Source organism: Coffea arabica, chromosome 1c (assembly GCF_036785885.1).
Source record: "Coffea arabica cultivar ET-39 chromosome 1c, Coffea Arabica ET-39 HiFi, whole genome shotgun sequence".
Lineage (NCBI taxonomy): Eukaryota > Viridiplantae > Streptophyta > Magnoliopsida > Gentianales > Rubiaceae > Coffea > Coffea arabica.
This window is the reverse complement of record NC_092310.1, coordinates 12,333,138-12,348,003: the sequence shown is the minus strand read 5'-3', so window position 1 is coordinate 12,348,003 and position 14,866 is coordinate 12,333,138. Positions and strand designations below refer to the sequence as shown.

Sequence of the window (14,866 nt, the reverse complement as noted above, 5' to 3'; positions counted from 1 at the left end):
GAATATCACTTTGGCAAAAATATTGCACGTCGTTCCCTAATTGGATACCTATAGAAAAAATATAATTACGCCAATGTTATGAAACAATTAAAAGTATGAATGTTCCTTTGTATTCCCAAGAGATTTAATTCTTGATTTATGATTACATTATGTATAGAAATTACAATCTATAAATCTATTTATGTAGTGGAGAAACCGTTTCATAGGTTTCTTCATATTCTTGTAGTAGTGGGTGTTTAATAAGATTAATGTACCTTTAATTTTGTAGTACGTATATATAGAGGTACATTGACACCCTTTGGGAAGACTTTTATATTTTGTTGGAATACAAGAATATCATTCTCCATTGCTCTACTTTTCCTCTAATATCTTCATTCATACTATAATAGTTTATTAGTTTTACAACACGTCATCAGCACGAGTCTCTATTTTTGAGCAAAAGGTGAAAACGGAGCCTCTACCTTGAGTAAAAGTGAAACAAGAGATTCTGCCGTATTTTTTCAGCAACTTCTGTCTGCTTATTGAGGTAAATTTTTTATACATAAATTTATTTCAATTTCTTATGACTAACATTTGAATGATCGAAAAAATACAAGTGCCTATTGCTGAGCAATCATTAAACACAAATATATACTGTTTGACATTTTTGAGGTAATATTTCTCCTTTTAATTCTACTTATTTATCTTTAGAATTATTTGTTATAAATACTTATATTCTAATGCATTGAGTTTTGGAGATGCTATTATAGAAAATTAATTATATTTGAGGATCTACTTGTCCTTTGAAATACTTAAAGAAAAAGATTCGACCACTTGAAGATGGTCGTTCTTTAACGAAAATATTTGGCCACCAGAAGATGGTCATTATTTCAAAAGCTTGGTATGATAAATTTACCTATGGTTACAAGAACATAATTATGCAATTTTCAAAATTACTTTTCAGTTAAAATTGTGTCGAGAAAATTTTGCTCATAAGATATATTGAAAATGATATTCTCTACAATTGATTTCTCAAATATGCTCTTGTAGTAGCAATATTGAGAGAAAATTTGAGAAGTATTCTGTACTTATTGTATGCTAGTTCTAGTCAATTCTCAGAAGTGAATTTGACTAAATTTTAATTTACTAGTTATGATTGTTGCCATGACTATGATTTTGGTAAATATATATTTTACCATGACAAGAGAAAAAGTTACCACTTGAAGTGGGATAATAATGATAAGGACAAGAAAATAAAGGTCCTAAAGATAAATGTCCCGAAGTACATTTGACGAATCAAAATTATAATAGCATTTTCACATGGCCAATTTCTTTAAACGCCCTGAAGGTGTATGATGATTGATTTAATTTATGATAGTAATTGACTTTTCTTCCTGAAGAAAAAATAGATGTTAAATATTTGGGATCAAAGGATTATGGTGATGATATTTGTCCCATAAGAATTATGGTTATAATGATATGTGTCTCATTAATAAGTACTACTATGTACACTATTTTACAACAAAAGAGTAGTGCTTAAGTGATTGAAAGTTCCGGAAGAACCACTGCTATATTTCTCCTTGTAGGAGAAAAGTTTATCATAAATAAAACACTACTTTTTACCATGTCTCGAAAGAATTATTGAATTTGAATATCCGTCGAAATGGATATCAAATTGAGATACTAAATGAGACAATAATAGAGATCACGTTTAGAAATCAAGTGAGATAAAGGTTAATTATATCATAATAACCATTTGAGAGAGAAATGGTTATCGATATAGTTGTCTTCATTCTCATTTGATTTATAATCATCACCTGCAGTAAACCAGAAGTTTACTAATCCCAACGGATATATGATTTGGCAAAAGTGAGAATATTTGAGAACCGACAAGTATTTATACATACCCTCTTTATATTATATATGGCTCCAAAAGAAATTTAAAATTTATGTCGGGTATGAATCACCTTTTACGATTAAATATCGTAAAATATTGATAGGTGATCTATTGAATAATTTATTTATTCTGATGAGCTACGATTCCCGATATTAGGGGGAGGAAAAAATCAATCGAAAGGAAATCACCTGAAAAATTAGATTTCCTCGATCCTTATACAAAATAATATGAACTAAAAGTTCAAAAAATTCTTCATTTGTAGATAGTTATATTTATCGACTTCAAAAGAGTAATTAAATCAATTATTCCTGTAGGAAATACTCTGGCTAAGATTGATGTCCCTGAAGGACATGTACAAGTGCTACAAATAAATTTAAGGCCGGCCTACCTAAATAAGGTATAAATTGATTCCAAATATCTCCGGAGATTAATAAATGTTATGACAAAATTAAACTTTTGAAAAGGTCGCTCCTGAAGAGCTAACTCTTGAAGAGTTTACTCCTGAAAAAAAATCATAAAAAATTTAATTGGAGCCTAATGAAATGTAGCATTTGATATTATAGAAGTTGATGATAATCACGAATTTAGATCAGTTGATGAATGTCGGTATATAAATGATTGGCTAAAATGAAAAGATGTCATCCAATCTGAATTAGACTCACTGGTTAAAAGAAAAGTTTTTGGATTTGTAGTCCAAACACCTAAATGAGTAAAGCTAGTAGCTTAAGGTCACAAAGGCCTGAATTTAATTATGATGGAACGTATTCACCCTTAGTGGATGCTGTTACATTTAGATATCTTATGAGTTTTGCAGTACATGAAAAATTAAATATGCGTCTAATGGACGTTGTTACTACATATTTATATGAAAATATTGAAAATGATATTTATATGAGAATTCTCGAAGGATTCAACATGCCTGAAGCATGCAAATCAAATCCTAACGATATTTATTCTATTAAATTACAAAAATCTTTGTATGGCCTCAAACAATCTGGACGTTTGTGGTATAATCGCCTCAATGAACGTCTAACTAAAGAAGATTATACCAATGATCCAATATGTCCATGTGTTTTTATCAAGAAAAATGGATCAAATTTTGTGATAATTGCTGTATATGTTGATATTCTAAATTTGATTGGAACTCCTGAAGAGATTCAAAATAATGTTGAATATTTGAAGAAAGAATTTGAGATCAAAGATTTTGGAAAAACAAAATTTTGCCTTGGTTTACAAATTGAGTATTTGAAAAGTGAATTTTTTGTCCACCAAACTGCTTATACCCGGAAGGTATTAAAGCGGTTTTATATGGATAAGGCACATATATTAAGTACTCCAATGGTTGTCAGATCATTAGATCCTAATAAGGATCCTTTTAGATCGCGAGAGGAAAATGAAGAGATACGTGGTCCTGAAGTATCATATCTCAGTGCAATTGGCGAAAAATATTTGGAATGCGACAATTAAAAGATCTCAAATGATATTTGCATCAGGAGGAGAAATTAATATACAAGAATAGTGTACTCTTTTTCCTTCATTAGGATTTTTGTCCCGATGAATTTTTCCCTAGTGAGGTTTTAACGAGGCATATTCTTTGTGTAATGGACATCCAAGGGGGAGTGTTATGAAACAATTAAAAGTATGGATGTCCCTTTGTATTCCCAAGAGGATTAATTCTCGATTTATGACTACATTATGTATAGAAATTACAATCCATAAATCTATTCATGTAGTGGAGAAACCATTTCATAGGTTTTTTCATATTCTTGTAGTAGTGGGTGTTTAATAAGATTAATGTACATTTAATCTTGTAATACCTATATATAGAGGTATATTGACACCCTTTGAGAAGACTTTTGTATTTTGTTGGAATACAAGAATATCATTCTCCATTGCACTACTTTTCCTCTAATATCTTCATTCATACTATAATAGTTTATTAGTTTTACAACACGTCATCAGCGCGAGTCTATATTTTTGAGCAAAAGGTGAAAACGGAGCCTCTACCTTGAGTAAAAGTGAAATAAGAGATTATACCCGTATTTTTTCGGCAACTTCTGTTTACTTATTGAGGTAAATTTTTGACACATAAATTTATTTCAATTTCTTACGGCTAACATTTGAATGATCGAAAAAATGCAAGTGCCTATTGATGAGCAATCATTAAACACAAATATATATTGTTTGACATTTTTGAGGTAATATTTCTCCTTTTAATTATACTTATTTATCTTTAGAATTATTTGTTATAAATACTTATATTCTGATGCATTGAGTTTTGGAGATGCTATTATAGAAAATTAATTATATTTGAGGATCTACTTGTCCTTTAAAATACTTAAAGAAAAAGATTCGACCACCTGAAGATGGTCGTTCTTTAACGAAAATATTTGGCCACCAGAAGATGGTCATTATTTCAAAAGTTTGGTATGATAAATTTATCTGTGGCTACAAGAACATAATTATGCAATTTTCAAAATTACTTCTCAGTTGAAATTGTGTCGAGAAAATTTTACTCATAAGATATATTGAAAATGATATTCTCCACAATTGATTTCTCAAATATGCTCTTGTAGTAGCAATATTGAGAGAAAATTTGAGAAGTATTCTGTACTTATTGTATGCTAGTTCTAGTCCATTCCCAGAAGTGAATGTGACCAAATTTCAATTTACTAGTTATAATTGTTGCCATGACTATGATTTTGGTAAATATATATTTTATCATGACAAGAGAAAAAGTTACCACTTGAAGTGGGATAATAATGATAAGAACAAGAAAATAAAGGTCCTAAAGATAAATGTCCCGAAGTACATTTGACGAATCAAAATTATAATAACATTTTCACATGGCCAATTTCTTTAAACGCCCTGAAGGTGTATGATGATTGATTTAATTTATGATAGTAATTGACTTTTCTTCCTGAAGAAAAAATGGATGTTAAATATTTGGGATCAAAGGATTATGGTGATGATATTTGTCCCATAAGAATTATGGTTATAATGATATGTGTCTCATTAATAAGTGATACTATATACACTATTTTACAACAAAAGAGTAGTGCTTAAGTGATTGAAAGCTCCGGAAGAACCACTGCTATATTTCTCCTTGTAGGAGAAAAGTTTATCATAAATAAAACACTACTTTTTACCATGTCTTGAAAGAATTATTGAATTTGAATATCCGTCGAAATGGATATTAAATTGAGATACTAAATGAGACAATAATAGAGATCACGTTTAGAAATCAAGTGAGATAAAGGTTAATTATATCATAATAACCATTTGAGAGAGAAATGGTTATCGATATAGTTGTCTTCATTCTCATTTGATTTATAATCCTCACCTGCAGTAAACCAGAAGTTTACTGATTCCAACGGATATATGATTTGGCAAAAGTGAGAATATTTGAGAGCCGACAAGTATTTATACATACCCTCTTTATATTATATATGGCTCCAAAAGAAATTTAAAATTTATGTCGGGTATGAATCACCTTTTACGATTAAATATCGTAAAATATTGATAGGTGGTCTATTGAATGATTTATTTATTCTGATGAGTTACGATTCCCGACATTAGGGGGAGGAAAAAATCAATCAAAAGGAAATCACCTGAAAAATTAGATTTCCTCGATCCTTATACAAAATAATATGAATTAAAAGTTCAAAAAATTCTTCATTTGTAGATAGTTATATTTATTGACTTCAAAAGAGTCATTAAATCAATTATTCCTGCAGGAAATACTCTGGCTAAGATTGATGTCCCTGAAGGACATATACAAGTGCTACAAATAAATTTAAGGCCGGCCTACCTAAATAAGGTATAAATTGATTTCAAATATCTCCGGAGATTAATAAATGTCATGACAAAATTAACCTTTTGAAAAGGTCGCTCCTGAAGAGCTAACTTTTGAAGAGTTTACTCCTGAAAAAAAATCATAAAAAATGTAATTGGAACCTAATGAAATGTAGCATTTGATATTATAGAAGTTGATGATAATCATGAATTTAGATCGGTTGATGAATGTCGGTATATAAATGATTGGCTAAAATGAAAAGATGTCATCCAATCTGAATTAGACTCACTGGTTAAAAGAAAAGTTTTTGGATTTGTAGTCCAAACACCTAAATGAGTAAAGCTAGTAGCTTAAGGTCACAAAGGCCTGAATTTAATTATGATGAAACGTATTCACCCTTAGTGGATGTTGTTATATTTAGATATCTTATGAGTTTTGTAGTACATGAAAAATTAAATATGCGTCTAATGGACGTTGTTACTGCATATTTACATGAAAATCTTGAAAATGATATTTATGTGAGAATCCTCGAAGGATTCAACATGCCTGAAGCATGCAAATCAAATCCTAACGATATTTATTCTATTAAATTACAAAGATCTTTGTATGGTCTCAAACAATTTGGACGTATGTGGTATAACCGCCTCAATGAACGTCTAACTAAAGAAGGTTATACCAATGATCCAATATGTCCATGTGTTTTTATCAAGAAAAATGGATCAAATTTTGTGATAATTGCTGTATATGTTGATGATCTAAATTTGATTGAAACTCCTGAAGAGATTCAAAATAGTGTTGAATATTTGAAGAAAGAATTTGAGATCAAAGATTTTGGAAAAACAAAATTTTGCCTTGGTTTACAAATTGAGCATTTGAAAAGTGAATTTTTTGTCCACCAAACTGCTTATACCCGGAAGGTATTAAAGCGGCTTTATATGGATAAGGCACATATATTAAGTACTCCAATGATTGTCAGATCATTACATCCTAATAAAGATCTTTTTAGACCGCGAGAGGAAAATGAAGAGATACTTGGTCCTGAAGTACCATATCTCAGTGCAATTGGCGAAAAATATTTGGAATGCGACGATTAAAAGATCTCAAATGATATTTGCATCAGGAGGAGAAATTAATATACAAGAATAGTGTACTCTTTTTCCTTCACTAGGGTTTTTGTCCCGATGGATTTTTCCCTAGTAAGGTTTTAACGAGGCATATTCTTTGTGTAATGGATATCCAAGGGGGAGTGTTATGAAACAATTAAAAGTATGGATGTCCCTTTGTATTTCCAAGAGGATTAATTCTTGATTTATGACTACATTATGTATATAAATTACAATTCATAAATCTATTCATGTAGTGGAGAAACCATTTCATAAGTTTCTTCATATTCTTGTAGTAGTGGTTGTTTAATAAGATTAATGTACCTTTAATCTTGTAGTACCTATATATAGAGGTATATTGACACCCTTTGGGAAGACTTTTGTATTTTGTTGGAATACAAGAATATCATTCTCCATTACCCTACTTTTCCTCTAATATCTTCATTCATACTATAATAGTTTATTAGTTTTACAACAGCCAAAATTTTTTTTTAAAAAAGCATAGAAATGACAAAAATCAAAATGTGATAATTGTTCAACTTTAAGAACCAAAATAACTTTGTTTCATGGCACGGTGGATTGAGAGTTTGCTGCTATAACACAAAGGGATAATTTTAGAAACCTCAAAGTTTTTATCAATTTCATCAAATTACCTTGAGATTTAAAAAATTATACCAACCTCCCTTGATTTGATAGTTTTAGTAGCTAACCCTTAAAATAACATTAGATAGTTTTAGCAACTAAACCTCAAAATAGCATTAATTGGTCCAACATTTAGATAAATGCCCTAATGTAATGAAGTTTAATTTAATTGCTTTCCTAAACAATTGTAACCTAATTTAGCACAAATATAGGGAGTGGAAGCCAAGATTTTAATACATATACTTATTGTTTGATAAGCAAATATTCTATCACACTATGATAGAGTATTTTTAAAAATGCTTTATTGGGGATTTAGATTTTTAAGATGGAAAAGAAAGTGTTGCCATCATAGTTTTAGATTTTGTGAATTTTTAGGAGTAGTGGAATTACTATTATTTGGTAGTGGTTTTGAATAGTTTCTTTTTGAGTTATTGTTGATTTTGATACTTCAAAAAAAAAAAATCAAGGAAAACACAGAATGATATTCAAAGTTGATTTGTCAAAAATAGCCACTAGTTTGATATTGGTTACAATAGAGGCTATGTGCAATGTTGATCATTCCATGGTTTTACAGGAGGAATAACAAGGAAAAAGAAAAGGGAAAAATAGTTTTAAAACTCATTGTTTGGGCAAGCATACCAAACAAGGAAGTTTCATTAAAATATTAAACATAGTATTGTGATTTTAAATGGACAATGAAGGTAGGTGTAATTTTTGAACCTCAAGATTATTTAGCGAAATTGCAAAGATCTCAGGAGAGGATTCTGAAATTATGCCTAATAAAAAATATTTGGTTAGAGCCACAATTTTTTTCCCTTGTTTTGATCTTTAGTCCGACTAGACTAATGTTGCCATATCCATAATTGACGAAGTATTTCAATCATGAGGGATTTCGTAGAAATTAAACAGTATATAAGAGTACAAATTCAAGAATATAAAGTCGTATGTTTTTTTTAATCAAAAAAAAATATTATTAAGGGAAAAACAAGGTTACAAACGCCAATGCTCACAAACTATCACTCCCTCACAACACGGCGGAGGGAAGGCACTCCAAGCCTATCCAGAAATAGAGCTCCTCGCGCTAATCGGGGCAAATCCGAAACAACCATATAGATGTCGTCCCGAGCCAACTGGCAACCCGTGTTAGCCAATGCATCCGCTACCTGATTCGCCTGATGGTAACAGTGAAGAATCCGAGGCAAGTAAGATGCAAACCCCAACAACTGCTGCACCTCTGTGTGAATGCCCCATGGACAATGTACTAATCGTTTCAAAATATGGACTAATACCAACGAGTCCAGCTCCACCTCCAAGGGACCGAACCCCCTCTGGAGACACAACTTGACCCCAAACAGCAGGGCGCGGGCCTCAGCCTGCATGCTCGAAGCCAAGCCGAAGCTACACGAAAATGCCAACACCATCCTCCCCCCCTCATCACGAAGTACCCCCTCCTCCACTCAAGCCAGGGTTACCCTTAGAACAACCGTCCGTGTTAAGCTTTAGACTTCCGTGGACAGGACGCACCCATCTAACCAACCTATGGGAAAACACCGTTTTCCATGTCGATATGGCCAAATAGAACTGATCCCACGACCATGACGGAACCTGGCAGTCCGGAAATTGAATCCTGAACCACTGAATCATCTCTGAAAAGATTAATCGACATACCTGTGCCCCCACAAACCTCTTACCCTCGTACTTCATCTCGTTACGAGCCTTCCAAAGATGTCAGCATATCAACAAAGGGACAACCTGATGTATGAACCTCAAAGGCTTACTCCGTTGCCGAACCTCCTACCAGGCTGCCATACATACGCGAAATGAAGACCCTGACCAACCTACCCCAACCGGAGCCCCGAAGAACCTCCAAACATACTGTGCCATAACCCCAGCACCAAACACATGCTCTGTAGCCTCAATCTTAGGAGATGGGCAGCACGAACAACGAGAGGGTCCATGTATCCCCAACCTCCATAACGAACAATCCAAGGGGAGTCGGTCCCGTAATAGCCGCAAAAGGAAAAACGAAACCCTCAGAGGCACCCCTGGATGCCAAATACGATTAAATAGTGGCGAAGACCCAGAATGATGCTGGATCAAGCTAAAAGCCGTCTTGAGCGTAAAACAACCCGATGGCTCCAGTTGCCAAATCATTAGGTCAGGAAGCGACCCTTTAGGTGGGAGAATTCGGCCAATCTCCGCAACAATACCCGGAGGTACCCATTGTGAAATTCTGCCAATGTCCCAGGCACCGTTTTGCACAAAGTCCGCCACCTTGTGGTCCGACACGCTATCCAGCCGGGCTGCCAGTCCTCCAGTTCCTAGCCAATTGTCAAACCAAAAATTAGAGCTCTCGGACCGAACGATCCATCCAATGTGCCTCTCCGCCAGAACTCGGACTTTCACCATCCTTCTCCATCCCTCTGACCCTTTCTCAGAAAATACCAGGTTGGGGTGCGCCATGCGGCAAAACTTTGCATGCATAAATGAGGCCCACAAGGATGACCTGGAACGAAAATTCCACCATAACTTGATGGAGAAGGCCCTGTAAATATCCTCTAGAAGACGGAAGCCAACCCCCCCTTCTTCACGCGAACACACAAATCCTTCCACTGAATCCAATGGTGTTTGGGACCTTCCTTAGTCAACCCCCACAGGAAATTAGAAAACATACCTTCAAGCTCCTTGAAAACAGATTTGGGGGGCGAAGCCGCCATCAACATGTATGTCGGCATAGCAGAGAGGACATGTTTCAACAACACAATCCTCCCACCATGCGACAACAACCTATTCTGCCAGGACAGCAATCGCAGGAGGACAGTTTGACACATACCCCCAAAAAAATCTTTCTTTCTCCGCCCACAATAAAGAGGAAAACCAAGGTATTTAATCTGAAATGTTTTATATGAGAACCCCGTGACCCTCTGAATTCCCAATCGCTTGGAAGAAGAGGCCTTCGGGTGCACCAAAAAACAGCTCTTCCTCGCATTAATCCTTTGCCCGGAAACCGCCTCATACTCAGATAGCACCTGCTTCACTAACCTCAAAGACTTCACTGAGGCACTGGAGAAGACCAAAACATCATCCGCGTAACCCAAATGAGACACTAGAGGACAACCCCTGGGGATACGGAACCCCTGAAAACCTCAATGACTCTGCAACTTATTCAGCGACCTCGACAACACCTCAGCCCCAATGATAAACAGCGCAGGAGAAAGGGGGTCCCCTTGACGAAGCCCCTGGGAAGATTTAAAGAAGCCATATGATGCCCCATTTACAACAACAGAGAACCAGACATTTGAAATTAACCTCCAAACCATATCTATCCACTGTTCTCCAAATCCAAACGCTGTGAATATAAAGTCGTATGTGAAGAAAAATCAAGTAATGATAAAAAGAGGGGGATAGGCGATCGTATTCTAATGTCTCCATCTTGACTTGGCTCAGTCAAATGTGCCTAAGAAATGGTAACAAATTAATTTCACCAGCTGTTGATTTTCCGAATTAGCATGAGTACATAGGGGCTGGAAATGTGGTCAGGCAGTGGCGTGATCGCATCAAATTAATAATCACATCAACTTGAATTTATAGACCTAATAAAACCAAAATTAACGATGAAAATGATGTGCTATAAGCATATATCTCTATATAAATCAACAAGTTGGAACTTGGGAACATCGTAAACTGAGAAAAGTACACAAAAAATCAGAACTCTACCAAGAAACTCAATTCATTGGCCATGGATTTTCTTGGCAGGCTATTATCTCAATTGCTGCCTGTCCCTCTTCTTTTCCTATGCTTCTCAACTTCCATTTCATCAGCTGTAGATCACCCCCACAAAATCCCAAGGCTCAGTCCAATACGGAGAACAAATCTTCGAGACCCTGACGATACTCTAACTAAAGCTTCTCTTTCAGAAGATTTCCAATCATACTTTTATGAACAGACACTAGACCACTTCAATTATAATCCACAAAGCTATACCAAATTCAACCAAAGTTATGTGATCAATTCAAAATTCTGGGGTGGTGCCAAGTCGAACTCTCCAATCTTGGCATATCTTGGCGCCGAAGCTCCATTGGCTGGAGATATAGAGGCTATTGGTTTTCTTACTGATAATGCCCCTCGGTTTAAAGCTCTCCTTGTCTACATAGAGGTACAGTACTATCATAACATCGTTTATTCTTCTTTCTTGATTTATACTCTATACTTAACAAACTTGTAAATACTAAATGTATTCCGGGGGTCTTAATTTTCTTTTGCAGCATAGGTTTTATGGAAAATCTATACCACTTGGATCAATGGAAAAAGTGATGAAAAGTAAAACCGTTCGTGGTTATTTCAACTCGGCTCAAGCTTTAGCTGATTACGCAGAAGTTTTATTGCATGTAAAACATAAATTTTCTGCTCAAAATTCTCCAATTATCGTTGTTGGTGGATCATACGGAGGAAGTATGTACTTTTCCATGTTGTTTTTTCTTTATCCTATATTTTTATTCATGCATTTTTTTTTTCCTTTCGGTGGTGATGTATCTAAATATTTCAACTTGGCAGTGCTAGCTTCGTGGTTTCGCCTCAAATATCCTCATATTGCACTTGGTGCTTTGGCATCATCAGCTCCCGTTCTTTACTTTGATGACATCACTCCCCAAAATGGTTATTATTCCACTGTGACCAAGGACTTTAAAGTAATGAAAGAGCTGTTAATGGTTTCATGTTTTTGAATCATTACTGGAATTATTATATGTTAAAGAGTTCTGAGAATATTTTTGTTATGTTAAATTACAGGAGGAGAGTGAGCACTGTTACCGAACTATACGACAATCATGGTCTGAGATTGACAAAGTTGCTTCTAAACCAAATGGTCTCTCCATTCTCAGCAAAAGATTCAAGACTTGCACGTAATAATTCCTCTCTCCCTTTGCTTTCGGTCATGTTACCAATCAAGATGTTCTGATATTTAGTGTGTATAGTAGAAACAGTCAAGTCCATATACTAGTCTTTTTTTTTTTTTAACGTCAAATCAATATGCTAGTCATTTTTTTTAAGTCAAGTCAATATACTAGTCATTATCATATATGAACTATTAATTTGCTTTATTCGTGAACATTTATGTATTAATAATGACGTCCGATGATTCCAAAGAAACTTCTCACGCGTGTATTAATTATTTTAGTCCAAGTAATCACCTCACCAGCTTGAAGTTGACATTATATCTGTCGATAGTTTGGTAATTTGGTCCCCAGTTAAGAGCCATTTTCTTAGGTTATATGTATGTATATAAGTTGTCTAATTAATTCTATATTTTTTTTATTTTCTTTTCTCTTTTGAGTGGTAGAGTTAACACGATTTTAAGACTCATTAAAGCAGATTACTTAAACTTTAATCTTTTGCACATGTACATTATTTTATGTACCCAACCCTACATATATAGGATCAAACTAGTAAAACACAACTAATAGTGAATTATCTTTCCTTTTAATTATTTCAGGCCTTTGAATAGTTCGTCTCAGCTTAAGGATTACTTGGATTCCATGTTCTCATCGGCTGCTCAGTACAACTCACCGCCTAAGTATCCCGTCACTGAGGTGTGTAGTGGAATAGACAAAGCACCCAAAGGAACTGATATTCTTGGCCGCACTTTTGCCGGTGTTGTTTCTTACAAGAAAGATGAGTCATGCTATGATATGTTGGAATATGCCAGGTCCACTGAAACAAATATCGGATGGCAATGGCAAGTAAGACCCCTTTGGATTACTATTTTTTTGATAGATAAATATATTATACCGATTTAATATATGTGAGATAAACAGATAATTAAAAAATATTTTTACCAAAATGTCAATTTTTTTTTCAAAAAATAACAATCCAAATCTCTAATCTGTCTCTTGTTTCCCTTATTATTATTATTTGCACTAAGCCAGGACCTGATTAATGATGTTAGGAAGATAATTAATTGTTGTACTTGAGTTTGAAATAAATTTCAATTGAAAAGGGCTTCTTTTTTTTTTTTTTTCAATAGACTTGTAGCGAGATGGTGATGCCTATTGGGTGCGGCAGCAATGATACGATGTTCCCACCATCACCTTTCAACCTACCGGATTTCATTAAGAACTGCAAAAGTTCATATGGGGTCTTACCTCGACCTCATTGGATCACAACTTATTATGGAGGCCATGTATGTTTTCTTGGTTGTTTTCTTTATCATGTCTTCATATTTTTCCAAATAGAAACTTCTAACTTAGTCTTTGATATCATTTTCACTTTTCCATTGTTGATCCTCATATGTAAATCCAACAAATGTAGGACATGAAATTGGTTTTCCAAAGATTTGGAAGCAATATCATATTCTCCAATGGCTTGAAGGATCCTTATAGTAGTGGCGGGTAATTGAATAAGACATTTTTCCTTTTCCTTCTTTATTGATTCTGTGTGCTTATTATATTGAAATTACTACTTATGGCTTCTTAAGCTAATTAATCATTAAACATCTTAATCGCAGAGTACGAGAGAACTTATCCAGCAGCCTTCTTGCTATTTATACAGTTAAAGGTTCGTTTTTTAAGCTCTTTCCATTCTAAGTAAACTCAATTCGATCCTCTATTTCCTTTTGCATCTTCTCAAGTAGTCTTCTTAATTGGAAAGATTATTTCCCTCACAAACATAACCAAATAAGTGCTAATGACACTAAAAAATACGAGTCACATTTCTTTGTGTCTGTAGTATGTGGGCTTCCGTTAAATGATTTGTGATGGCCATTTCGAAATCATTTTTTTTGCAGGATCTCATTGCTTGGACATACTGGCAGCAAAAGAAAGTGATCCGTCCTGGTTGGTTGCTCAAAGGAAATTGGAGGTTGAGATCATTGAAGGATGGATCAAACAGTATTATGCTGATGTTCATTCCATTGGAAAACAAAGATATGCTTAAGTCTTTGCTTTTTCTGGAATTAAAACAAACAGAAGAAGGGGAAGTTAGAAGCATTATTATTGACCAAGTGCCGCACTCTTTTCTTTCTTCTTATTTAAGGTTCCAAATGATCCCCTGTAACATCATGATTCATAAATTTTAAAAATGGAATCCAACATCTTAGTGCTCCCAACAACGTAAGTTTTACGTGACTTATACATCAGATAGTAGAATCTATCTCTGTGTTTCTAAGGTTCCAAATGATCCTCTCGTAACATCAAGGCTTCATGTAACAATAGATCAAACTTGACAAATCAAATCACAAATCGATCTTCCTCATGCGGAAAAAGGTTGCCAGGAGGTGACATATAGGTTCTTCAGTCAATTTGATCACCTTCTTTGTAGAAGAACTAGAAAATGTTTAGAGTATTTATATATGTTGGTGTATTTTAATAAAATCTTAATTTTTTCCTTGACCAAATCTTTACGAGTTATAATAATTTATTTGGAAGTTATTTGAATTATAATTGTGGGAGTTTC

At 34.2% G+C, this 14,866-nt stretch overlaps 1 protein-coding gene across 1 annotated transcript; it reads left to right on the top strand.

Moving 5' to 3' along the window:
* The first annotated feature begins 11,095 nt into the window (after positions 1 to 11,095).
* LOC113720325 (uncharacterized) lies at positions 11,096 to 14,522 on the top strand. The gene is made up of 9 exons (XM_027245229.2): positions 11,096 to 11,573; positions 11,683 to 11,869; positions 11,972 to 12,105; positions 12,206 to 12,318; positions 12,909 to 13,155; positions 13,440 to 13,595; positions 13,724 to 13,803; positions 13,920 to 13,969; positions 14,199 to 14,522. Exons 1-9 carry the CDS (start codon positions 11,157 to 11,159, stop codon positions 14,345 to 14,347), a joined length of 1,533 nt encoding a protein of 510 aa, XP_027101030.2. The 5' UTR covers positions 11,096 to 11,156; the 3' UTR covers positions 14,348 to 14,522.
* The last annotated feature ends 344 nt before the right edge of the window (positions 14,523 to 14,866 follow it).

Bases quoted from the DNA above. Each gene is read 5' to 3' on its own strand.
- LOC113720325 (XM_027245229.2), top strand. From the start codon at position 11,157: ATGGATTTTCTTGGCAGGCTATTATCTCAATTGCTGCCTGTCCCTCTT. The intron at 13,804-13,919 runs GTAATTGAATAA...TCTTAATCGCAG, and splicing joins GATCCTTATAGTAGTGGCGG to AGTACGAGAGAACTTATCCA. The intron at 13,970-14,198 runs GTTCGTTTTTTA...TTTTTTTTGCAG, and splicing joins TGCTATTTATACAGTTAAAG to GATCTCATTGCTTGGACATA.